The following is a 23,090-nucleotide window of genomic DNA, read 5'->3' as shown; positions in this document are numbered from 1 at the left end:
GCAGCCGGTGAGTTTTCCGTGCTCCGGGGTTTCCAGGTGGGAGCCAGCGGCGGCTCCTACCCGCGTGCCCAGGCTCTGCCCCTGGCCCCCATTCTCAGGCAATCCGTGGGGAAGCCGGTCCTTCTGCGACGCAGCAGCTGGAGGCCTGGACTTTTCGTTCGGAGGCCATCGCTCTTACCGCTCACAACCCTTTCGGCTGATTCCCAATCTTCAGTTTCCTCTCGGCCCAGTCGGAACCCGCCTCCAACATGAGCTGGGGGGGGGGGAGCAAGCCACCCCCACCCCCGCAAAATGACCCCAGCCCTAGCTGCTCCTCCCTCTCCCCCTGGACCAGGTGCAAAGAAGCTAGCGTAGTGTCTCCTCAACTTCAGTTTCTCCAATAAATCTGCGCTCCGTTGGGTGTTTATAAATTATCCCCGTGCTCTTTCTTGTTTTTTCTTATAACAGAAACATTTTCCTTCCATCAGAAATTTCTGGCACGGCGAAGGGATGATTTAGAACAAGCCATTGAATTTCTACCTCACCAGTGAGTCCTCAAATCATGACCATAAAATCCCCCGCACTTGATAAAAATGTTCGCTTCCGTAACAACTTGACTCTGCCTCAGGTTGCTTTACCGCCCCCTCAGCCTTGTGCTAGAAAAAAAAGAAAAAGAAAAAAATATACCAAAGCAAAAAACCCAGAGCTTGATTCACTTTCCCTCTTTCTCACCCCCCCCCCCCTTATTCGCTGGACTTACTTTAGAAGGCTGGGTAAAACTGGCAGGGACGGCTGGCTCCCTTGAAAACGTTGTGGTTTCATTTTTACAAAAGTTGGGACTTGTGGGATCCCCAAAAGAAGCCTCCCCGAGAATCAGCAATAGAGTAAATTTATTTGCAAAATCGATTCTGCCTTTGTTTTAGGAATTTTCTTTCTCCTTCTCCCCATCTTCCCAGCCTCTCTTTTGCATATCAGCTGCCCCAGGAGGCCATCAGTTCTGACTCTCTCCCTTGGCCTCCCAAGGTCTGACAGACCCCAGCCTTGGGCCAGGTACGCAGATAAGGCTCCTAAGGCTCCGGTGCTTGGAGTAGGGGCAGCCAGTTAGTTCGCTTCCTCATTCTGAGACTGAGGCCTCAGATCTTCAGAGTTTCACTAAGGGCACCTGAAGAAAAAGGAAAGCGGAGACTTCAGTGGCCTTGCTCTCTCTGAACCCCTTTGCCCCAAGGTCAGTGCAGGTGATCAAATGGCTATAACAGTAACAGGTACCCACTGGAAACACAACTCGCAGCCTTTGCCTAGGGCACTGGAGGGCATAAGGCAGCAGTCACCAAGGCCTTGGTGCCCAGCCTTAGCTTCCATTACCCTTACCTCTTTTTGGTGTGCTGATGAGATTGTCAGTGTCTACACCTGGAAGGCCTGTATGGAAGGTACAGGGGATTGACCCCTGCTCAGGCTTGGTTGCTGCACCCCAAGATGCGGGTGCAGGGGTGGAGCAGTCACAAGAGTCCTCATCTTTTTGAGAGCATCAGACCCTTCCCCATCTTTCCTCTAAGGTGGTGAGTGGGCCAAAGCACCTTCAGAGGAGAAGATCCCCCTCTTTCCCCTGAAGCACCCCCCCACCAGCAGCAGCTAAAAGCCCGTGTAAATGCAAGAATTAGGAGCCTTCGCAGGACTTTTTCCTCCGCTTTAACCTTGCCCATTAACCAGAAAGTTTCTTCTTCCTTCCCCCAGGCCCACTCAGACCCCCTTTCCACAGAAAATCCTTGCGTGTTTGCTTAACGAGGGAAAGTTTATGTGTGACTTGGGCGGGGACAGCTCTTGGGGTGGTGGTGATGGTGGTTTGGGGGTTTCCAAAGAGGGCATGGGGGCAGGTGTATCTGTCTGTAAGGCCAAGGAGGCTAAAATCTCGGGAAACTCACCGTTTGAGCCGAAAAGGAAAAAAAAATCAACAGCAAACCATAATGGGTCTCATTTCGGCTTAGTCACCCCCACCGTGCTTCAGTCGGGCGGCGGGGGCGATCGAAGCCGTGGTTTTATAGCTGTAGAGGAAAGAACTCGTAAAATGCTAACAGCTTTTATGTGCTGCGGCATAAACAACAACAGACTCCGGCTTTATTGCGTTTTATAGTTTGTTAAAGAGTTTACAGCCGTTTTTTGGGGGCTGGTTACCCAGCCAATTCCCTCCACACGATAGTTAAACCTTTATCAATAATAAGGAAATTGATCATTAAAGCTTTAAATATGACTACCTCGTTTGTTTGAAAATATGTTTAGGAGAGGAAGCTGTATGATTTGATAACTTGTATTAAAATACCAATTACATTTATAGGACCTTTTAAAACTCGGCGCAATTAAACCGTGTTCTTTTACATTTTTCCGAAGCGACCCTGACATTTAGAAAGACTCCAATTGCCTCGTTAAAATCGCGAAATTAACAGCGTGCCTACGCCAGGCGCAGCGTTGTGGATGTGTGTGCGCATGGTGTTTTTCCGTGACTCCCCCACATCAGTCTTTGGGGGTGGTCTGCGAAGGTATTTGATTTGTTGTGAGGCAAGAGATATCTCATTAATGTAGGTAGTTAAACAGATTTAATCCGTATTCGTTCTCTCTTTTCCCCTCCCTCTCCCCCTTCTCCCCCTCTCTCTCCCTGGGTGTTTTTCCCCCCCTTCCCCTCCTTTTTTTCCTGCCCTCTCCTCACTCCCTGGCGCTCTCTCGCTCTAGCTCTCTCTTGCGCGCTCGCTCTCTTGATCTCACCCTCGCTCTGCGCTCTGCGTTCTGTCCGGGAGGAGTACCCAGAAGCCAATAGGATGCGGGGTCTCTAATGGATGCAAATGATGGTGAAAAGACGGGGCAAAATATGAAACAACTCATTTGGAGGGAAGTAAATCACCGAAAACTGTTTATGAACTGGCATCCCTTCTTCGAAATGTAAAGCGAGGACCTCTTTAAGTGGCGGTATATTTTTGTTTGGGGGGTGGGGGGGTGGGGGGAGGGCGAGCGAGCCGCGGCTGCCATGCAGGCTTAGACTTTTGCAGCCTTCGCTCTTCTATTCCTGGAAATCACAAAAAGTGTGGCGGCTTCGAGATCTTCTTCGCCTTTTCTTTCTTTTCCTTCCTTCCTTCCTTCTTTCTTTTTTCCCCTCCTCCTCCCTTTTCCTCTCCTTTCCTGGCGAGGGTGACTAGGAGCCGGCGAATCCGCGTTTTTTTTCTCTCTCTCTCTCCCTCCCTTTCCCCCTCCCCACCCCCTCCCCAACAGCCCCCAACTACAGCCTGCGCCGCCGCCGCCGCCTCAAAATTCAATAAAATGAGCTCTTATTTCGTCAACTCACTGTTCTCCAAATACAAAACCGGGGAGTCCCTGCGCCCCAATTATTATGACTGCGGCTTCGCCCAGGACCTGGGCGGCCGACCCACCGTGGTGTACGGTCCCAGCAGCGGCGGCAGCTTCCAGCACCCGTCGCAAATCCAGGAGTTCTACCACGGGCCATCGTCGCTGTCCACGGCTCCCTACCAGCAGAACCCGTGTGCCGTGGCGTGCCACGGAGACCCCGGCAACTTCTACGGCTACGACCCGCTGCAGCGCCAGAGCCTGTTCGGTGCGCAGGATCCAGACCTGGTGCAGTACGCAGACTGCAAGCTCGCGGCCGCCAGCGGCCTGGGCGAGGAGGCCGAGGGGTCTGAGCAGAGCCCGTCGCCCACACAGCTCTTCCCCTGGATGCGCCCTCAAGGTGAGCTCCCGTCGGGCCTGCCAGGGTGGGAAGGGGCCAGGAGGGCCCCAGGCCGATCCAGAGGGGGGGCTGGGCAGGCCGGGAGCATCTTCTGCTCCTAGAGGACTTGAGGGCTCCGTTCCAATCACCTACCTCTTTTCCCTTCATTCCCACTTTCTTTTCTTTCCCCCCTTTTCTTTTTGCTTCCTTTGAAGGGGGGGTCGCTAAGCGAATTTCCTGAATCCATAAACCCCTCACCCTCCTTTACTTTTCTTCTTCTCCCCTCCTTTCCCCCTTTTACTGTTTTATGGGGGCTGTGGAGAGTGGTGGGAGTGGGGGCGCTCAGCGTTTGCACTTCTCAATTGCTTTATAGTTTAATTACCCTAAAGAAACTTTTCTTCTGGGCAGAGGCTCTGGGGGCTTCTCAAGGTGGGTTCGTGGGTCCCCACTCTAGCTTTTTATTCTTATTCCCCTCTTCATATCCTTCCTCCTAAACTTTATGGCACTTTTAATATATTTGACCCCCCCATTCTTATTCTAGTTACCAGGGGAAGGGGCTCCCCCTTTTTGACCCCTGCAGATTCAGTGCTGTCTAGTCCCCCCTCAACCCCCCCCTGCTGACCGCGGCCTCTGCGCGCTCCCTCCCGCCCCCGCATAAGGGTCCCCTGCCCTCACTATCCTGGTCTCCTAGGCTGGTTCACGAATCTTCCAACCTTCTCTGTCTCTGCCCCCTCCCCCACCCGCCCCTCTGTCTCGCCCTTTCCCCCATTCCCAGCAGCCGCCGGACGCAGGCGAGGCCGCCAGACCTACAGCCGCTACCAGACCCTGGAGCTGGAGAAGGAGTTCCTATTTAATCCCTATCTGACTCGCAAGCGGAGGATCGAGGTATCGCACGCTCTGGGACTGACAGAGAGACAGGTCAAAATCTGGTTCCAGAACCGGAGAATGAAGTGGAAAAAGGAGAACAACAAAGACAAGTTCCCCAGCAGTAAATGCGAGCAGGAGGAGCTGGAGAAAGAGAAGCTGGAGCGGGCGCCAGAGACCGCTGAGCAGGGCGATGCGCAGAAGGGTGACAAGAAGTAGGCTCCAGCTGGGACTGCTTGGGCCGGGGCTAGCCCGCACGTCCGCCGGTCCCTCCCGCGACCACGCCGCTGTCGCCCGCTCCCCCGCCTCCGAGAGCTCCGGCCCCGCGAGCGGAGCCAGGAGCTGGGCCTCCCACCGCAGCGTCCCCCGCCGCGCCAGTCCCTGCTAGTGGTAGTATCTCGTAATAGCTTGTGTGTGAGCTACCGTGGATCTCCTTCCCTTCTCTTGGGGGCCAAGGGGGGAAAAAGAAAAGGATTTTAAACAAGGACTCCCTCGCCTTGCGAGGGTGAGCGACTGCTGCCTGCCAGAGCCCCCCCCGCCCCCGCCCCATGTAAAAAAGCCTCCTTGTGCAATGGTCTTTTTCCTTTGAACGTGCTCCTTTGTAATGACCAAGGTACCGATTTCTGCTAAGTTTTCCCAACAACATGAAACTGCCTATTCACGCCGTAATTCTTTCTGTCTCCCTCCCACTTTCTCTCTCTCTCTTTCTCTCTCTTTCACCGCGTCCTCATCTTTCCTCGCAACCCAGCTCCCCGCTGCCCTCCCTTGCTCGCTGGCTTTCTCTCTTGCTTCTCTCTTTTCCTCCTGTCCCCCCCTCTTTGATTTGACAATTTTGTCTTAAGTGTTTCTCAAAAGAGATTACTTTAGTTAGCATGCGCGCTGTGAGCAATTGTTAAAAGTGTTCTTAGGTTTGCTGTGAAGAGAATGTATCCTGTATCCGTGAATTGCTTTATTGGGGGGAGGGAGGGCTAATTATATATTTTGTTGTTCCTCTATACTTTGTTCTGTTGTCTGCGCCTGAAAAGGGCGGAAGAGTTACAATAAAGTTTACAAGCGAGAACCCGAGACTGGCCCGGGCCGGCGCTCCTCATTCGCTCCCAGGCGCCTAGCTGGGCTGGGGTTGGGGGGGTTGGGGGAGAGCTGGTCAGCAGTCTCCTGGGCTGGCCTAGGCTAGGTCGCTGAGAGGAGGGGGCGGGGGCTGGAAGCAGGTGGTGCGAGTCCCGGGGCCCAGAGGCGCAGGGGGTGAGGGAGGCGGCTGCACGTGATTGGAGGAGAGAGGATCGAGGGAGGGGAGCCAAGAGAAACCCCCTCCCTTTGCGTTCCGAGGCTGCTGGGCCCGGGAGACTCCAGCGCCCCGGCCGCTTCGGAGAAGAGATGTGCCCAAGCTGGTGGCTAGCATCCCCTGTCACTTCTCTCTTTGTTTCCGTGTGTGTCCTGGCCGGGCGGGGGGGGAGCTTGGGGAGGGTAGATATGGAGTATGTTGCTGAGTTTATATTTCCATTTTTCTTGGACTCAGGTTAGGGAAGCAGGAGTAGAGGGAAGAGGTTCCTCCCTACCTTCCATTTCTGGGACGGCGCCACTTTCTCCCAGTTTCTAGGCCGCGGCTTGCCGCAGCCTTCCTTCCTTTGCTGCCTCTGCCTCGCTGGCAGCCACGCTCCACTGAGTGAGGCATCCGCCTTCCGGAACCGGGAAAGCAGCGAGCCGGACCCAAACCGTCCTCCTCCCTTCCTTTTTCTCCCCACCCCCATTCCGTTCTTTTTATTTTTTATTTTTTGTGTGTATCTTTTTATTGGCACCCCCTTTTTTTCATTTAGTCTTCAGAAATCGCAGCGTCCAACGCCTGTTGGGTTGGATTCCTGCCCTAGGAAAGCCTTGATTCACCTCCAGCACTACAGCTGGGGCACTAAGAGAACCGGGAGGCCAGGTTCACCTCGTCCCTCGTTTTAAGAGAACAGCAGCAGCCCTGATGAATTAGCCCGGATTAATAAATACTCGGCCAGCACCCACCCACCCACCAAGTTGCGCACATTCAATTCCTGCGTCTGTCTCTCGCTCTGTAGCCGGCTGGGGGAAATGGGTGGGGGGTGACAACACGGATCGCTCAGATGTTATTTATTTTCCCTCCCAGTCAATTCCTTCCTCCCCAAATCACGCCTGCAAGCTGCCTCCAGCCCGCGGGGGTCGACAGCGGCCCTTGAGCCCCCAGCCCCAATCCGCAGAGCTCGGCCTTCCCATTCATTATTGATCATATTTTATAAATCCAACGCCACACAATTTTTTCCACATTACTGAGAGCCGCCGGGAGGCCGTCAGATCATTGGCCGAGGGGGTATCACGTGGGCCAAGGTCACGTGGGCCAGAGAGGAAAAAGGGGGTCCTTTTTGGTGTAAATCTGGACTCTAATTCTGTAATATATCAAGGAATCTCGTAAAACCGACACTAAAACGTCCCTGACTACAAATCATCCGGCCAAATTATGAGTTCATTGTATTATGCGAATGCTTTATTTTCTAAATATCCAGCCGCAAGTTCGGTTTTCGCTCCAGGAGCCTTTCCCGAACAAACTTCTTGCGCCTTTGCTTCCAACCCCCAGCGCCCGGGCTATGGAGCAGGTCCCGGCGCCCCGTTCTCCGCCTCGGTGCAGGGCCTGTACCCCGGCGGGGGGGGCATGGCGGGCCAGAGCGCGGCCGGCGTCTACGCGGCCGGCTACGGGCTCGAACCGAGTTCCTTCAACATGCACTGCGCGCCCTTTGAGCAGAACCTCTCCGGGGTGTGTCCGGGCGACCCCGCCAAGGCGGCTGGCGCCAAGGAGCAGAGGGACTCGGACTTGGCGGCCGAGAGTAACTTCCGGATCTACCCCTGGATGCGAAGCTCAGGTAACGCCGCGCACCCAGCGGTCCGGAGCCGCAGCGTCCGGGCCACAGTCCCCGGAAGGTCCCCTTTCTCCCGCAGGACACCCCTCTCTGTGTCCAGGATACTCCTGGCTTCAGGTCGGCCATTGCCACGGCGTTTAAGTCTGGGCTGGGACCCCGCGCGCCGCCCCCACCCCCAGTTTTGCTCTCAGGCCCTGGCGGATTTCTTTTTGCCGACGCCACCTCGCTCAAAGCCCCCAGCCCGCCCCCAACCCTTCCTCCGGGCCTTTTAGCTTTAAATATTTATCAGCAGCTCCGGCACGGGCTGGAGAGGAGGCCGTTTGTCTTGCCTAGGAAGGCTGGGGCTTGCAGAGAATAGCCATTAGGGTCTCTCTCCCCTCTCCCCCCCCCACTTCCCTGCCTGAGAGCGCTGTTCTGGGTGTGTCCCCCCAGCCCTAGCTCGATAAGATATGGAGGAGGGGGCCACGGCTCTAAGCAGTTCTCCCCTCCCCCTTCCTTTCCAGCCAACCCTGCTCCCCCATTATTCCCATCAGGACAATTAGAGGTGGGCTCTAGAGGCCTGGCAGGAGGAGGGGGTACAGAAGAGCTGAGGACCCAGCCAGAGACGTAGAGCCAGAGAGAGGTGAAAGGAGTTTGTCTGAGGCCCAGAGCGATGAGTCTATGACTCCTTCTGCCCCTGGTGGACTTAGGAGGGTGGACAAGAAGAGAGGCAAAGGCCCGAGAGAACATAGCTTTTCCAGGTGCTTTTCCTAGGGCTCCATGGATCCCGGGGGGTGGGGGGGGACAGCCCAGAATGGAGGTGTCACTCCAGAAGAATGACTTTCCTTTTGCGGGGCTAGGATCTATGGAACCAAACCAAGACTGGGGAGTGCAAGCCACCCAGCAGCTGCTTCAGGAACCCTAAAACACCAAGGCTTCTACCAGGTTCTTCCAATGCCCCCTGACACATCCTTTTTTCTAAAAAAAAATTAATTTAATTTAATTTTTTAAACATTTCCTCATAGCAGTTGGGCTTGGGAGCCAACTCCAAGGCGCAGAAGACCCAAGACTGTGGTCAGAGACTCTCATCAGGGTCGGAGGCCATGAGTAAACACTCATTCTGTTCAGGGTTTCTATTACCTGCCCTGTAAGTGAACTGGTTTTGCAGTTGGTTTACCAACCCCCCCTTACCCTCATAAACATTTCAGTATGGCTTACATCTGACTTGGAATCAAGACCCTTAGCCCTCCTCTCTCCCACCTTCTTCCCAAGAGGGCTGACACCAGCTGCTCCCTAAAGTCTCCTAGGGTTCTGGGCCTAAGCTGGAAGTTCTCAGGTACCTTTCAGCCCCACCATAAGGATCTCCACTTTCCTCTCTCATCCATGGATCTTCCTTTCTTCCTTGCAGTCCTGGAGGCCAGAAGATGGCTTCAGACAATTTGGTTATCTGGGCAGGAAGGCAGGCAGGTAGCCAGGCCTTGCTTGATATTTTACTGGGGAAAATGTCACTAGAACGCAGCTGCTGTTAGGCTAATAATTTCAAGGTTCAGGGAAGTAAATTCTTGCCTCTTCCCCTTTCCATGACAGGTTTGGGTGGGGACTGAGCCTAAGAGGTCCTTTGTTTCTTTTCTTTCCTTCTCAGACCAGGCCTGAAGCTACCACTCTGGAACACTAAAACGGTTTCCAGAGCCCCTTACCTCAAAGCCATCTCAAAGGGAAAGGGGAGACTTGGAGCCCTGGCCCCAGAAAGTGACTGAGGATTCATTTGCCCCCATGCTATGCTGGCCCCTTAGGAAGAGAACTTTCAGGAACCAGCAGCTGAGATCTACCTGGCTTTCAGAAGCTCCAGGCTGAGAAAACCACCCTTTGTGGATAATCCAACTATCTGGTGTGGTGAGCCTGGCCTGTAAACCCAGGGCTTGGCGCTTGGGAGGATGAATCAGTATTGCTACCAGATTGAAGCCACCCAAAGGCTACATAGCAAGATTCCCCCTTGAAAAGCAAAACATCTCTTGTGGACACTACACACACACACACACACACACACACACACACACACACGAAAAAGTATTATTATCCTCGAGAAGCTTAGACAGTTTTCTGCACATGGCAGAAAATAGGGTTCCATGAAGTGTAGAACAGAATATGCAAAATGGTAATTTGGTTCCAGTAAATATGGTCTTTTACTGTCCTCAGGCCTCACTATGGAAGGAGGTGGGAATTCCCTTGGTGTTTTTCACACACTGATTTTTTTTTTCTATCTCTTTCTCCTAAATACTGTGAGTAGGCACTGACCGAAAGCGGGGCCGCCAGACCTACACGCGCTACCAGACCTTGGAGCTGGAGAAGGAGTTTCACTACAATCGCTACCTGACCCGGCGACGGCGCATTGAGATTGCGCACGCGCTCTGCCTCACCGAAAGACAGATCAAGATCTGGTTTCAGAACCGACGTATGAAGTGGAAAAAGGAGAACAAAACCTCAGGCCCGGGCGTCACTGGCCAGGATAAGGCTGAAGCAGAGGAGGAGGAAGAAGAGTGAGGGACAGGGAGAGCGAAGAGGAGGAGACTAGAGAGAAGACCCCAGCTCTGGAAACTGAAGCATGAAATGCAAATAAGGGGGAAATCTATTTAAATGAAGCAGTTTAAAAAATAATGAGAAGGGTGAAATTTGGGCTTCTCAACACTGTAAAAAAATACTACCTATGGGAAAGTGTTGTCTGTTTTGTACATACTACCTTTGTATGGGAAGGACATACTACCTGCTCCGTGGCTTTCTGGAATGTGCCTCCCCTTTTCTATGTTGCTAGTAAGGTCTTTGTAAAATCTTGCTGTTTTGTAAGCCCTCTTTGACGCTGTCTTTGTGGACTGTGGATCCTTGACTACCCCATACTTCCCGGTAGCAGCACTCAAAGGGCCCCAGGAAGCCTCGAGGACCCACTAGCTCTGCCTCTGGTGCACTTCGCTGCTGATCCTGGCTCCTACCCCTTCCCACGAGCCTCTTTCTGTATATCTGAAGGATGGAGAATAAAAACAGGATTAAAAATCAACAGATTCTGTACTTTCTGTCTCCCTCTGGCTGGGAGGAGATGAGAGTTGGTGGGGGGTGGCTTGGGTGGGTGTCTCCAAGTCCCTCTACTGGCCTTTTCTTTCTGTGCTGGGTTTGATTTTATTTCCCTGATGCCCCCCCCATACACTACCAACTAATGAGCCCCAATCTCTCTCTCTTCCTTTAGACTTTCACCAAAATACACAATTCCCATATTTACAAGCTGACAGTCCACAAGTGTATACACTGTTACAGTCACCAATAAAATAAACATAGACATCCCTGTATTCACATATACACATGCAGGCTTTCGCACAACCCCGGCTCCATGCCCAGAACACACGCATTCACATTCACACACACTCAGAAGTAAACACACATGCATTCACGGACACTCGCAGGCACATCCATACACACCACTGTACATTGGCTTCTAAACAGATTCACACATTGGATTCTAAACAGAGACTCACATTTGCCCCCAAGTAAATCCATCTACCCATCTACGAGGCCATGAGCTCAGTTACACACCCCCAAAACCTATCAAAAACCACCCAATTTAACGTTTCACAAATGCTTTTCCTTATCCGTGCCTTTAAAGGAGACTATGAAATCCGAGCCTGGTGTCCAGGCTCAAATATTGTGATGAAGTCCAAAATGGTAGGCCTCAAAAAAGACAAATAGAAGAAAAGCGAAGAATGAACACCCCGGTCCATCCCACCTCTGAAGCGGTTTGGGCAGAGGCCAGAACAACGAGTAGAGGCCTCTTGGTCGGCCCAGTACAACCTCCTTGTCAGGGTGCTTACAGCTTTTTGCTCAGGCGGCAAGCATTTTCGGTCAGAGTGGGTTTTGTTTTTTTAATTTTATTTCAATTTATTCTTTATGTATTAAAATCTATCCCATTCTAGATTGACAAGGGAGATCCATATGAAACTTTAAAACTGTACAAAAATCAGTCCCGTGAGCGAGAGCCAAGAGAGTTTACCGGGCTGGGGTGGCCGGGGTGACCGCAGTGAGCTTGGCGGGGCATCGGCCAGGGCTTCCTCTGCCTTGTTCAGCCTGCTCTTGAGTGCCGCCAACCTGGAATCTTCTGAGGGGCACACACGGGAGGGAAGGAAGAAGGGAAACATAAAATTTAAAAAGAAAATTATTTCGTTTTCTGCATTAGGTAATCAGAAACCAACCTAAAATGTAGAGGCTTTGTGGGTTTTTTTTTTTTTTTTGGAAACCTGGAAAAGCAGAGTGAGTTATTCTTAATTTTTGCAAATCCTTTATTGCTGGACAAAACCCTAAACGGTAGTGTCTTTACACCTAGACCTGCGGTGTTGATTTTTAATATTTATTCGTTTACAAATTCTCGGTTGTTTAAAGAACACTATATTAATCCGGAAGGGTTTGAGAAAGGTGGTTGGTTTCCGGAAAAATATCAGAAAAGGCCTTCAAAACCTGCGGCTTCCCCAGTAGCGACGGCAGCAACCCCTGGAGAGCGCAGGGATTTCTCCTAGGGAACCTGGTTCCCAGAGATGGCTTTTTGGCGGCGGGAGAGGCCGAGGTCTGCTTCCTTCCCCAGTTTCTGGGGTGCTGAGGTGGAGAATTTGCTTGTTGGACTAATCAGGTCTGGCTCCCTTCCAGGACACCTTCCCCCCAGAGACAAAAACTAGACCCTGAGGGCCGACCCCCCCCCCCAACACACACCTGCAATGCTGCAAGTCTCACAGGTGGGGGAATCCCACAGACTCTAGGGTTTGGAATGGGGGCGGGTGTTCAGAGCAGGAGAGGGGGTGTAGGAGCTTTCTTTTCGCCAGGACGCAGGCACAGCAGCATCCAACAGGGCTGCTGCTCTTGCCTCACCTTCCCACCTCCTCAGAACAGTCCCATGTGGAAGATTTGGGGGGATTTTTACTATAAAAGACAGGCAGAGCTTTTGAGGAAAATGTGGAGGTTCCAGAGAAAACCCCGGTTCTAGCTGGACCTCTGTGGCTTCTCTACCTTGCATTTTTGCACCCCAAATCTCACCCCATCTCAGATTGGGGTTTTCCTAAAAAGAGAAGGGGAAGAAAAGAAGATGGCGACCGAGAAAAGGGTTGCTGGTGGAGCAGCCATGAAGAAATGCAATAAATTCCTTGTTGTTTTATGAAAATTTACAACTTTGTGATAGAAGTTTATGAGTGGTTGAATCCAGCGATTGGCCGGCGCCGGTCATGTGGCCGGGCGATCGTGAACATGAACTTTTTATCATTTCCCTGGTGGTTATAATGCAGCATTCTTTTGGACACCACACCTAGGTCGGAGCACTGCCGTCCTTCAGGGCTCCAGCCTCTTGATATTTTTATACCTCAATATCAGTTCGATATAGCAAAAGAGAGAGAGGAAGAGAGAGAGGGGGGAGAGGAGAGAAGAGTAAGTGAGAGAGGGAAGGCGGGGTGGGAATTAGACAAAAGAGAGAACCAAAAATAATTTTGATTCCTAAGTTAATGTGCTCGCTGATCTGGGATTTTCAGTCATCATGAAGGGTAAATGGACAATCGGCCCAGGAATGACGCCTGATACCATTTTTCAAAGCCAGAACTTACTCCATTTTCTATGCAAATGTCAGAAAAGCGAAACAACCTCCCTCTCAAGTCTGAGAGAGGGAAACGACGGCTCTCAGGTTGGGACAATATTATCGGGAAGCTGAAGAAGAAACCGAACGCGCCTTTTTTCCTCCCTCCCCACCCATTTGAATCCGGAGAAGGAAAAAACCCCAAGTTCTGCAAAGGTAAGGGAGATTCTACAATTCTTATTCTTTTGCATCGTTTTCTTGCAGGGGGTGGGGCTTAGGCTTTTCTCCCCTCCCCCCATCCCAAGATCGGGTTGAACCCCTCTGGGCGCTGCTGGGAGAAGCTTCCCAGGAAATTCTGTGGTAAAGAGTGGGGTGGCTGCTTCCTGGAGGGGGAGCCGCTGCAGGGAAGATGGGGGGGGGGAGAAACGGAAAGTGGCCTCGGAGGCCAGTTTTATGCTGCCTTTTTAGCTGGGAGAGAGAATGTGGGGGTGTCTGGGCTGCAGCCTAGCTGGCCAGTCGCTCTGGCCCTGGTGGATTTGTGCTCACCTCCCTCCATCTCTCCCTGGTCCTGGCCTCCCCGGATTGCCCCCGTGCAGTTTTCTTGCCCAGTGTGGGTAACGGCGATTTCCCGGCTGCATTGGCACGAGGGGCGGTGGCGCTGAGGGACGTCCTGGTCTCAGTAGGGCCTGGAATCTCCGCTGAGGCCAGCCGAGGGCAGGGAGGCGGCTAGAGTGACAGAAAAAGGACAATTCACAGAGAAATGTTCTCTATCTTCCTTTGGAGACATTTCTGAAATTAAAGGGTTGTGGGTGAAGGAACCCATAGAGAGGGAGACTCCCCAGGAAGCTAGCCCAAGGAGCGCCCAGGTCTCTTGCCACTCCCGCCGCCCGAGGGAGCCTCGTCTTCAGGGATAGAGTTTTGTGGTTTAACGCGGTAGGTTAAAGTCTGTTGGTCTGTGTGTGATCGATTCTGTTACTTGTGTTTTATCGGTATAGGATGTGTGGATTTTGATGGAGAAAAATGCATATCTGACATGCAAGGATTTCAAACTTTCCTGGATTCAAATGTGGTGGTTGTGAAATGATTTTAGCATGCTGTTTCAGGTTTATACACAAAATAAATTTGATGTGGGTGTGCGGGGTGGGGTAAGGGGCGAGGAATACAAACCAAAAAGGAAACCTAACTAGAGAATCCAATGGTGTGGGCTAAAAAAGCCTCGGGAGGAGGCTGGGTTCAGAGCTAAGTCCTGTCTCTCACCGCCCAATTTTGTTGCTTAGCTTTCCGGAGGTGGGGGAGGGGGAAGAGCTGCTGAGTGAGAGACAGATTCTTAAAGAAGCTGGGGTAGGGTTCAGGCTAGCAGGTGAGGGCTAAGAAATGGGGTGAAGGGTCTCTAGGGAAGCTATTCGCAGAGAACTAAGTCACTTTGGGCACGAAGGACAGGGGACATTGTGAATTACTTTGGTTTGCAGAACAGAGATCGACTGACGGCCTTTCTGTTTTCTTAAAAGCCTGTGCAGGTCGTTCAGGCTCAGGCTTCTGGTTGTCTAGAATTTTAGGATTTGGGGCAAGTGTGTGGCTACAATGGTCTTCTGAGCTATTAGGAAAAGGAAAGTCAGACACTTGTGGCATAGGACTGGGGCTCCCTGGGGGGCCAGATGAACAGGCCTGCCTGGGCTCCTGGAAACATATTGACTTCTTAGCAAAAGGAATTGATCGCTGGCGTCTAGGACTCTTGGACCTTATTCGCGACGGGAAAATCCCCCCCAAACCCACTCAAAGTAAAGGTCTTCCCCCCACCTCTAGTCTTGGTGGATTATAAATCGTCCCTTAGACAATTTCCTCTGACCCAAATTATGCAGTTTGCTGCCATCTACCGTCCGTTCGGGGACAGGCGGCTTCGGCACTGCCAGCCTCTCGATACTCCCCGAGCCCTGCGTGTTTGCTTGGAGCTCGGGCCGCGCGGTTCCGTGGGATTCTGGCCCATGCCGATGCTCTCTGCTGCATCTTAGTCCCCGGATGCAGATTTTAGAAAATGGAATGAGTCTCTTGTCACATCATCGGCAACCTTCTCCCATCTCCTGCAGACCCTGCACTCATCCCAGCCACAAACCTGCAGGCTGGCAGAGGAAGAGGCAGATGTTGAGAGAGGAGTAATACTATAACCCACGGACAGGGGTACTGAGTCAAAGGGTTGAGGGTTCAGCCCCAGGACCCTCATCAGCACCTAAGACACGAGACACGACTGGGCCTCTGGAGAGGTGTGAGGCCAAATCTGTTCAAGGTTTATTTAGTTTTCTTCACAGCCAAGCCAGGGGAGGGGGGGGGGCAAGGGAGGCGCCGACCGGGCAGTTCCACTCGGTTGTTAAAGACAAACTCAGTCTGTATTCTTCCAGTTGGTTTGTGGGTATTGCCAGTTCCTAAGCTGTTGAGTCCGTGGTGAAGGAGTTGAACTGAGTTTTCTGGAAACTGCCGTGACTGCAAGTGAGTGTTGGTCCCTTCCCCCATTCTCGATCGTTTCACGCGAAATCGGCGCAAAAAAAAAAAAAATAAAAGTCTTTGGTGGAAAATCGGGAGTGAGGAGAAACCATTAAAAAAACCAAAACCAAAATCTCTGTAATTTCCGTTCCTGTGGGACCCCTCACACCAGGTTAACGGAACCGCTTTCCCAGAAGGGGGTGTCGAGGGCTGCGTGAGCGCCTCCGCCTCGGCGCTGGAGTCTTGACTCCTGTCTCACCGGTTACTGATTAGCTCGGGCTTTCAAGCTGCAAGAGGAAGCTCTGGCTGCCCCTTTCAAGGTGCGGTGGCCCCCATTCCTGGGCGGGGGCTGCAGGAAATTGCCTGCTGTGCCAGGCTGGCCAAGGTGTTACTAAGGTCTGGCTGTGTAGTGCTGGGGGCACACACCCCCGCCGCGGCCCGGCACCCTAGACGACTCCAGAGTCTGAGCCTCTCTCTGGAGCAGGTCTTTAAAATTTTTTCCCCTCTGCTTGGAAAGATTGACTTTCTGGAGGCTGCACCACCGGGCTTAGTGAGTCGCTCCTCGGGAGGCCCCGAGGGATCTAGCAGGAAGATCTGGGGCCCTCCTAAATTTTTTTCTTTTGGGCAATCAGAAGGAAACATAGGGAGGGGAAGTTGAGCTACTATACAGAGGCTTGAAACACTTCGGGGCTCTTAGGGTAAGGGTGAACGGGGTGGGGGGTGGGGAGTGGAGTGAAGGCTCACCCACTCCTCCTAGAAGATCAGAGAGGATGCCGCTCATTTGCATAATGGAAATGAGGTCTTTGTACCTCGATTTGGATCAGTCGATTTTAGGGCAGAGTGTTCAAGTAAAGAGCCTCTTTCCAGTCTGTGGAAGCCACCACATTGCACCACTGGGTAACATTTCGGACAACCAGAATCCAGGGGGAGAACTGGGTTTAAAAGATTTTCATCAGCCCCACCCCAGGTAAAGTTGGGGATGGGATATGAGAAGATACTTTCTATTTAAGAAGCTGTTGGGGGGTGCTTTATATCTTAGGGGAAATAGGAAGCCTAGCTATTGTCTCACCTCCTCCTCACGCAGCAGGCAAATGCTATTCCTAAGAACATCGCCTGCTGCAGATTTCACTCCTGAGCTGAACATGACTTCGGCAACATTTCTCTGGGAGCTGGAATGTGTGTGCTTACCCACGAGACTGCAGACTCAAAGCACAGAAAATCGCAATTATAAATCCTGCCTGTGGGTTAGCAGGACAATCCCTGCGCTGTGTACTGAAGACTTGGGATACATTTACTTCCCTCCCTAGGCGATGGAGAACTGGCTGCTGCCTGCTGTGTATTTACATATTTCCTGGTGGAGACAGACAAACTGAGGTGGATGGAACCACAGACAGATCAGTAGAGATCTGGCTCCAGAAACCAGGCGGTCTCTGGCCCAGCTCTGCCTGCCTGCTCTTTTTCCCAAACAAACGGATCAGATGAATAAACGCTCATAAATACCTCTGGGCTTAGATAAGAGCGATGAGGCGCTATTTCCTTTCATGCCCGACTCCAGGCGCCCTGGCCCTGCCCATAGTGGCTCCATCTCCAGACAGGCAACCTGCAGAGGTGAGGTTAATTTGAGGGCTGCTACTTTAAAGAATAAAGCAATTATTTTCCTGCTTCTACCACAGGGGAAGGCCTCCTCTCTCACCTCCTCTTACCTTTTTTTTTTTTTTTAAACATGGGCCGTCTTTAACATACCATCTTTCCTATGCTGAGGGCATTGTGACCAGGGAGAAGGGCTGAGGCCCAAGGCCCAGTCTCAGTGGCAAGATTGGGGGAGGGGTAAATATTCTTCTGCATCTTGTTCCCTTGCTGAAATAGCCCGGTACTCCTTTCTCAGTATAGGCCCAGCCATTTCTAGGTTGGAGTATTTCTGCTTTCTTCATCACTAGAAGGTTTGAGATCTTTTTTTTTTTAAAAAAAAACCTCCCCCCATCCATGGTTTAAGGCTAAAGAGAGAGACACCCAGGGATGGTCATTGTGCCACAAAGGGGCAGCCTAGCAGTTGCTTTGAGTTCAAAGAGCTTCAGAGGCCACTTTGCAGCCAAATAAATCCTCACTTTTGATCACCCACCCTCAGCCCTTTCCTATTATCAGTGGGCAGAAGTGGACCACAAAAAGGAGCCCAAAAGAACAAGGCAGAGGTGGGTCAGCCTGGCCTGACCCCAGACATCATTCTTACACCCATTCCCCCTATGTTCGGGTTGGAAGGGAGTTTGTACTCTCTTAACTGTCTGACCTGTGTGTGCACATTAGACTGTCAGAAATACAGTGTGTGCCCTAGCTTGGGGTCTGTGCTCATTTTCTCTGGGTGAGAGGAGAGAGCGAGAGTGTAGATGCCCAAGTTTTCAGGGCAGCAAAGCAGGTGATACAAGAAGCAGGCATGGGAGGGGACAGGAGAGTGGCTAAGAGACCTGATCGAAAGCTAGAGTGGGCATGCCAGGTGAAGACTGGAAGATGGTTACTGAGTGCCTAGGTGGTCTTAGCAGCCTTCCTTCCTTAAACGAAATTTAAACCAAGTTTTGGAATGGGATTCATAGAGAAAGCAGGACAGAAGAGACGTTTCTTTTCAATGGGCTCTCATCTTCTCCAATAAGGAGCTGAAGACTCACTCCCCCACCCTCCTCAAAAGAGGGTTTCTCTGAGTAGCCCTGGCTGTCCTGGTACTCAGTTTGTAGACCAGGCTGGCCTCGAACTTGGAGATCTGCCTGTCTCTGCCTTGCAAGTGATGGGGTTAAAGGCGTGCACCAGCCGCAACCACCCGTCTACTCACATTTCTAAGAGGGCAATTTCTTCCCCGTATCTAGATTTACTGGGACATCCTTGATTTTAAAACTCTGTAGCCAGGAACTATTCTTACATCCTCTGGTGTGAGGGATAAGGATGGATTGAGTGGAACCAGCGTGAGGGTTGCAGGCAGAACAGAGATGCAGCAAAGTCACCCGGGCCAGGGCTTGCAGCTTTCCCTGCGCTCTAGATCGCCAAATTTAGAGATGGTTAGTTTCTTTCTCCGGAGCCCCAATCCCAGTCGAGACTGCAATCAGGCAGGCTGAGCTGTCTTGTACTTAAGGACCGGCTTGTCAGAAGCTACTAGCCTAGTGGAGCAGCCAGAGGGAGAAGCTTGGGCTCACATACCCCTGGCATTTCCTTCTTCTGGGTCTTCCAGGCAGAGGGATTTGGCTTGCCCCCTCTAACCTTGAGAGTTGTGGAGAAGAGGGGATGTGATGAACCTAAGCTTGCAGGGGGGAGAGACAGACCTGATAAACAGAACAAACGATTTTCCAAACCTGCTAAGGAGGGCGTTTCTTCTTCCCCTGTTTCTAAAATGAAGCAAATTAGCGACAACTTTCCCTTTACCAGCACAAAACCCTAGAAACAGACCTTCCCCCTTCATTCTCTCTCAACGAGATTCGTGGGCATTTACCCAGACCTCCCTTGAGGGAACGGGCCCGTGCAACGCAGGGGTTAACTTTTCTGAAAACACAATTAACTTTTCCCTATTCCTGCGTGGAGTGGGGGGAGGGGTGTATTTATTTCATCACTGGGGAATGGGGTGATCTCCATCCAAATGTTTGTTCCCTCCTCCCTCAAAAGCACAGACGCTTCTTTCGCAGATCCTACGTAGGTGGAAGAGGAGAGAGAGAGAGAGAGAGAGAGAGAGAGAGAGAGAGAGAGAGAGAGGGAGAGAGAGGAGGGGGAAAAGGTTGATAGGTTTGTGCGCGGGTCCCTCGTGCGGGCTGCGCTCCTCCTGGGTGCTATTTGACAATTCCTGCCTCTGCCATTGGTCAGTGTTGGATCAGATGGTTGTATTTCCTTCTGGCCCTCACTGGCACCTCGCCATCCCCCCTCAGCTAAAACCCAATCTCGGCTATACTACTAATAGGCGCGGCGCTCGGACTATAAAACACAACAAATCATAAACCCGGCGGAGCAGCAGCAGCCGCGCGCGCCTCCCCTCCCGATGAGTTCCTATTTCGTGAACTCCACCTTCCCCGTCACTCTGGCCAGCGGGCAGGAGTCCTTCCTGGGCCAGCTGCCGCTCTACTCGTCCGGCTATGCGGACCCGCTGCGGCATTACCCCGCGCCCTATGGGCCGGGACCGGGCCAGGACAAGGGCTTTGCGGCGTCCTCCTATTACCCACCAGCCGGCGGCAGTTATGGCCGGGCGGCGCCCTGCGACTACGGGCCGGCGCCTGCCTTCTACCGGGAGAAGGATGCGGCCTGCGCCCTCTCCGGCGCCGACGAGCCGCCCCCATTCCATCCAGAGCCGCGGAAGTCTGACTGCGCACAGGACAAGAGTGTGTTCGGAGAGACCGAGGAACAGAAGTGCTCCACGCCCGTCTACCCATGGATGCAACGCATGAATTCATGCAACAGTGAGTGAGACTTCCCGCTGTCCCGCCCGGGGGGGGGGGAATGCAGGAAGGCAGAACTAGCGAGTGTCTCCCCCACCCCCACTCCGTTCCCCCACTGGAAACTAGGTGGGTATCTCAGGAGATGGGGTAAGATTGGGTCCCTGCCTCCAAATCTGTTCTCTTGCCCGCAGAAGTTGCAAAGTTTGCAAAGTCCCAGCTGCACAGTAAGGCAGGGGGAGTAAGTGGGCTCACCGAGTTAGGCCAGAGCTAGGCTTGCTGATCAGGAAGAGGACAGGGCACTCAGTCTCTGGTTTTGCTTCCTTCTGTGTGTTATCCACCTCTCTTATCCGGATCGGCCCGGGTCCCCCCTACCCAAAGATCACTCCATTAAAACAAGAGTGCGTCATGAGGGGGGGGTGGCATGAAGCCGGCAAGGGCAATTTAATGGATCCTGGACTGCATTTCCCTGGGGCTGGAGGGGAGACTGGGGAGCGGGGAGATACCCGGAAAGTGGTGGTAGTCTGGGGGAAAGGAGGCACAAGAGGGGACAGGCGGAGGGAGTGAGAGGAACTAACCGGCGCCTGGGTCTCAGGTTGGATTATTTGTCGGCTTCAAGTCCCAATTGATGTCCATTAGCGGGACACGAAAGTGAGGAGCTGTTAATGCGGACTATGGATCGATCCACGTCATTATGGATTAAGGGCCAGAGTCTATCATTGAGTAGGGTAGGGAAAGCTGGATGGATAGAAAGGAAAGATACAGCAAATCGGAGACATACCTGGACGGCCCCTCCCCCACTAAGCTCAGGTGGGAGTCCAGCTACCCCTCCCCTCCCCCACCAAAAGTCTAGACAGAAAGAAAGCACAGGCCTAGGAATCCAGGAGGGAATCTGGAGGGGGCGCTGGAGGAGTGGGAAAGGGGGACTAGGAAATGGGATAAAGGAAGGAGGACCAGTAAGCATCATGTTTGAAGACTGAGGGGGGGGGAGGGCCCTGAGCTTGGTGTGACCCCAGGCCTCAGTTTCTCCTCTCTGCGTAACAGGTTCCTCTTTTGGGCCCAGCGGTCGGCGAGGCCGCCAGACTTACACTCGCTACCAGACCCTGGAACTGGAGAAGGAATTTCACTACAATCGCTACCTGACCCGGCGGCGGCGCATCGAGATCGCGCACGCCCTGTGCCTGACCGAGCGGCAGATCAAGATCTGGTTTCAGAACCGGCGCATGAAGTGGAAAAAGGAGAGCAAACTGCTCAGTGCTTCTCAGCTCAGTGCGGAGGAGGAGGAAGAAAAACCAGCCGAGTGAAGGTGCTGCAAAGGGAGGGGGGACGCGAAGGGAGAGGCCTGTGGGGGAACCGAGGGCACCCGAAAGCCCCAGAAGGCTCTGCGGTCGGGGGGAGTCTGGGGACTTGCTCTCCAGCGCAAGACGGGCGGGGCCCAAGCGCTCTCCTGGACGTCCCCGCCCGCAGAACTCTTCCTGGGCGCTTGGAGGCTGCCCACCCAGCACCCCAGCGCCTCCTCCCTCCCCGAAGAACCCACCTTGGCCTCATCAGACTCCCTGGTGAGAACTGAGAATCGGACTCACTTGACGTCTCTGGAAGCAGAGCAGAATGCTCTTGTCCTTGTCGAGTCTCATTTCGTCCATGTCCCCCGTGCACGGTTCAATGGTAGATTCTCTGTCCCCTCAGCAGGGACCTGAAAGACTCCCTACCCCAGACTTGTCTTTCCTATCCCCTCCCCAAAACCACTGGAAGGAGCACATACTACCTAGAATTAAGAAGAGGAGCCTCAGAAGAAAACAAAGTTCTATTTTATTAATTTTCTATGTGTTGTGTTTGTAGTCTTGTCTTAGCTCGGGACGTGAAATACTTCGGTAATAATATTAATATTATTAATAATGATTATGATGATGATGATAATAATAAAGACGTGAAAACTCGCAGCTCAGTCACATCCAATTCTTCCCTGCCATTTTTCCCCCTCCATAGCCCCAGCAAACCCTGTCGTTCCTAAGCCTGAACAGCAAAGGTGAGAACCATGGTCGCCTCAGGGCCTTTCCAGGCACCAGACTCAATTCCGGAGTCACAGCTGAGATAAAAGCAGGAATCAAAAGCAGGGGCCAGCCATAGGTCCTCCCAGGCTCCAGCGTTGGTTGTGCCTCCCTCGTGCTAAATTCATAATTGCCTCTCCTACTCAGACTTGAGGGAGGGATGATGGAGAGAAGCCTTTTCCCCTCTCGTTCCTTAAGCTTGCCTAGGTAGTGAGACTCTGGAGGAATGCCACTGGAAGCCTCCTAGCCCAGAGCCCTGGAGAGACAGAGTTGGGCGGGTCTGGGCGCCTCTGCAGCGTTTTTCTGTCTTCTGCTAGCCAAGGCCCCTGGCCTTTGGCCCGCCCACATGGCTGTCTCTGCCGGCCTTGGCCCTCGGCTCTCTGGCCTATTGCTCCGGAGACTGAAAAATGAGGCCACTGGGCATCTCTCCACAGTTTGTCTACAGGCTTCAGGGTGCCCCTTCCCATATTAAGTAGGAGTTCGATGGCAAGGAAGAGAACGAGAACCCGGGAGCAGGCTCTTTGGAAACCTGAGGACAGGGGAGCAGGTGATGGGGCATTTGGTCTCATCTTCTCTACCCAAAACGGTTTATTCTTTCTCTGCTCCCATTCTCACCCAAGCCGCAAGCTGCAGGCACCATTTTCTTTTCTTCCTCCTCCCTCTCTCCCTTTTTTATTTTTAAAGAAAATAGCCGCCTGGCAGAAGGGGCCCAGCTGCGGAGGTCTCTGGCCGCCCAGCGGGCTCAGCAAGGGGCCCCGGTCTTCTGAACCCCTTCCTAGGAAGGCTGGAAGGCAGATGAGCAAATTCTCCAACTGTTAGCCACCAGCAGAACGAGGCTTCGGATCTGGCCTCCGAATGCGGTAGCTGGCATCTGGTGAGATTGTTACGAGGTTCTGTTTTAACCCCAAACTCTCACGTACGAGTTGTCACCCAAATCCCCACCACCTAGGCGGTGGCTGCTCTGGGCTGCCTATCCCCGGCTGTGTTCCTCTTCCAGGGTCCCTGTCCAGCTCGGTTCCTAGGCCTATGCTAAGGATGCGAGATCAGAAGAATTTCAAACTTCCCAGGGGCCCAGGAGAACGAAGAGCTTCTCTGCCTCTTCCAGCCTCCTGCCCAGCCCTGCGGCTCTCTGGCGTTTTGGACCCGAAACCGAAGCCTCCTCTCCAGTAAGGAGGCCTG

At 52.8% G+C, this 23,090-nt stretch overlaps 4 protein-coding genes across 14 annotated transcripts in view; all 4 read left to right on the top strand.

The window, feature by feature from the left end:
• Positions 1 to 5,600, top strand: part of LOC142860142 (homeobox protein Hox-B8) — a 33,209-nt gene extending 27,609 nt beyond the window's left edge. The window contains exons 1-3 of one of the 4 annotated variants that reach the window (XM_075990972.1): positions 2,798 to 2,907; positions 3,235 to 3,706; positions 4,461 to 5,600. In XM_075990972.1, the coding sequence (XP_075847087.1) occupies positions 3,283 to 3,706; positions 4,461 to 4,768 (732 nt within the window). In that variant the 5' untranslated portion in view covers positions 2,798 to 2,907; positions 3,235 to 3,282 and the 3' untranslated portion in view covers positions 4,769 to 5,600. Of the gene's footprint in view, positions 1 to 2,700; positions 2,935 to 3,234; positions 3,707 to 4,460 lie in introns of those variants that run through there. The other 3 variants (XM_075990971.1, XM_075990973.1, XR_012912301.1) reach the window with 3 other exon arrangements.
• A 1,258-nt stretch (positions 5,601 to 6,858) lies between these two features.
• On the top strand, positions 6,859 to 10,450 carry Hoxb7 (homeobox B7). Its single transcript, XM_075990974.1, has 2 exons — positions 6,859 to 7,425; positions 9,689 to 10,450. Exons 1-2 carry the CDS (start codon positions 7,026 to 7,028, stop codon positions 9,940 to 9,942), a joined length of 654 nt encoding a protein of 217 aa, XP_075847089.1. The 5' UTR covers positions 6,859 to 7,025; the 3' UTR covers positions 9,943 to 10,450.
• Positions 10,451 to 12,720: 2,270 nt separating this feature from the next.
• The window catches only part of Hoxb3 (homeobox B3), a 55,506-nt gene continuing 45,136 nt past the window's right edge, over positions 12,721 to 23,090 (top strand). The window contains exon 1 of the mRNA XM_075990951.1: positions 12,721 to 13,207. The gene's annotated coding sequence lies outside the window, so the exon portion shown is untranslated. The remainder of the gene's footprint in view (positions 13,208 to 23,090) is intronic.
• Positions 13,197 to 21,808, top strand: Hoxb6 (homeobox B6). 8 transcript variants are annotated; one of them, XM_075990957.1, is made up of 4 exons: positions 13,197 to 15,249; positions 15,385 to 17,074; positions 19,395 to 19,887; positions 20,908 to 21,808. In XM_075990957.1, the coding sequence occupies exons 2-4, from the start codon at positions 16,988 to 16,990 to the stop codon at positions 21,165 to 21,167; spliced, it is 840 nt and encodes a 279-aa protein (XP_075847072.1). In that variant the 5' UTR covers positions 13,197 to 15,249; positions 15,385 to 16,987; the 3' UTR covers positions 21,168 to 21,808. The 8 variants fall into 8 exon arrangements, with proteins under 8 accessions (XP_075847072.1, XP_075847071.1, XP_075847074.1 ...); XM_075990956.1 differs by having other exon boundaries at positions 13,197 to 15,272; XM_075990959.1 differs by having other exon boundaries at positions 13,197 to 15,472; positions 16,554 to 17,074.

The sequence above is a fragment of the Microtus pennsylvanicus genome, chromosome 11 (genome assembly GCF_037038515.1).
Source record: "Microtus pennsylvanicus isolate mMicPen1 chromosome 11, mMicPen1.hap1, whole genome shotgun sequence".
In the NCBI taxonomy this organism is placed as follows: domain Eukaryota; kingdom Metazoa; phylum Chordata; class Mammalia; order Rodentia; family Cricetidae; genus Microtus; species Microtus pennsylvanicus.
This window is presented reverse-complemented; position numbering and strand designations above follow the sequence as displayed.

Excerpts from the sequence above, each read along its gene's own strand:
- Hoxb7 (XM_075990974.1), top strand. The coding sequence starts at position 7,026 with ATGAGTTCATTGTATTATGCGAATGCTTTATTTTCTAAATATCCAGCC. Across the intron at positions 7,426-9,688 it reads CCCCTGGATGCGAAGCTCAG|GCACTGACCGAAAGCGGGGC; the intron begins GTAACGCCGCGC and ends TACTGTGAGTAG.
- Hoxb6 (XM_075990957.1), top strand. The coding sequence starts at position 16,988 with ATGAGGCGCTATTTCCTTTCATGCCCGACTCCAGGCGCCCTGGCCCTG. Across the intron at positions 17,075-19,394 it reads CAGACAGGCAACCTGCAGAG|GCGCGGCGCTCGGACTATAA; the intron begins GTGAGGTTAATT and ends TACTACTAATAG. Across the intron at positions 19,888-20,907 it reads ACGCATGAATTCATGCAACA|GTTCCTCTTTTGGGCCCAGC; the intron begins GTGAGTGAGACT and ends TCTGCGTAACAG.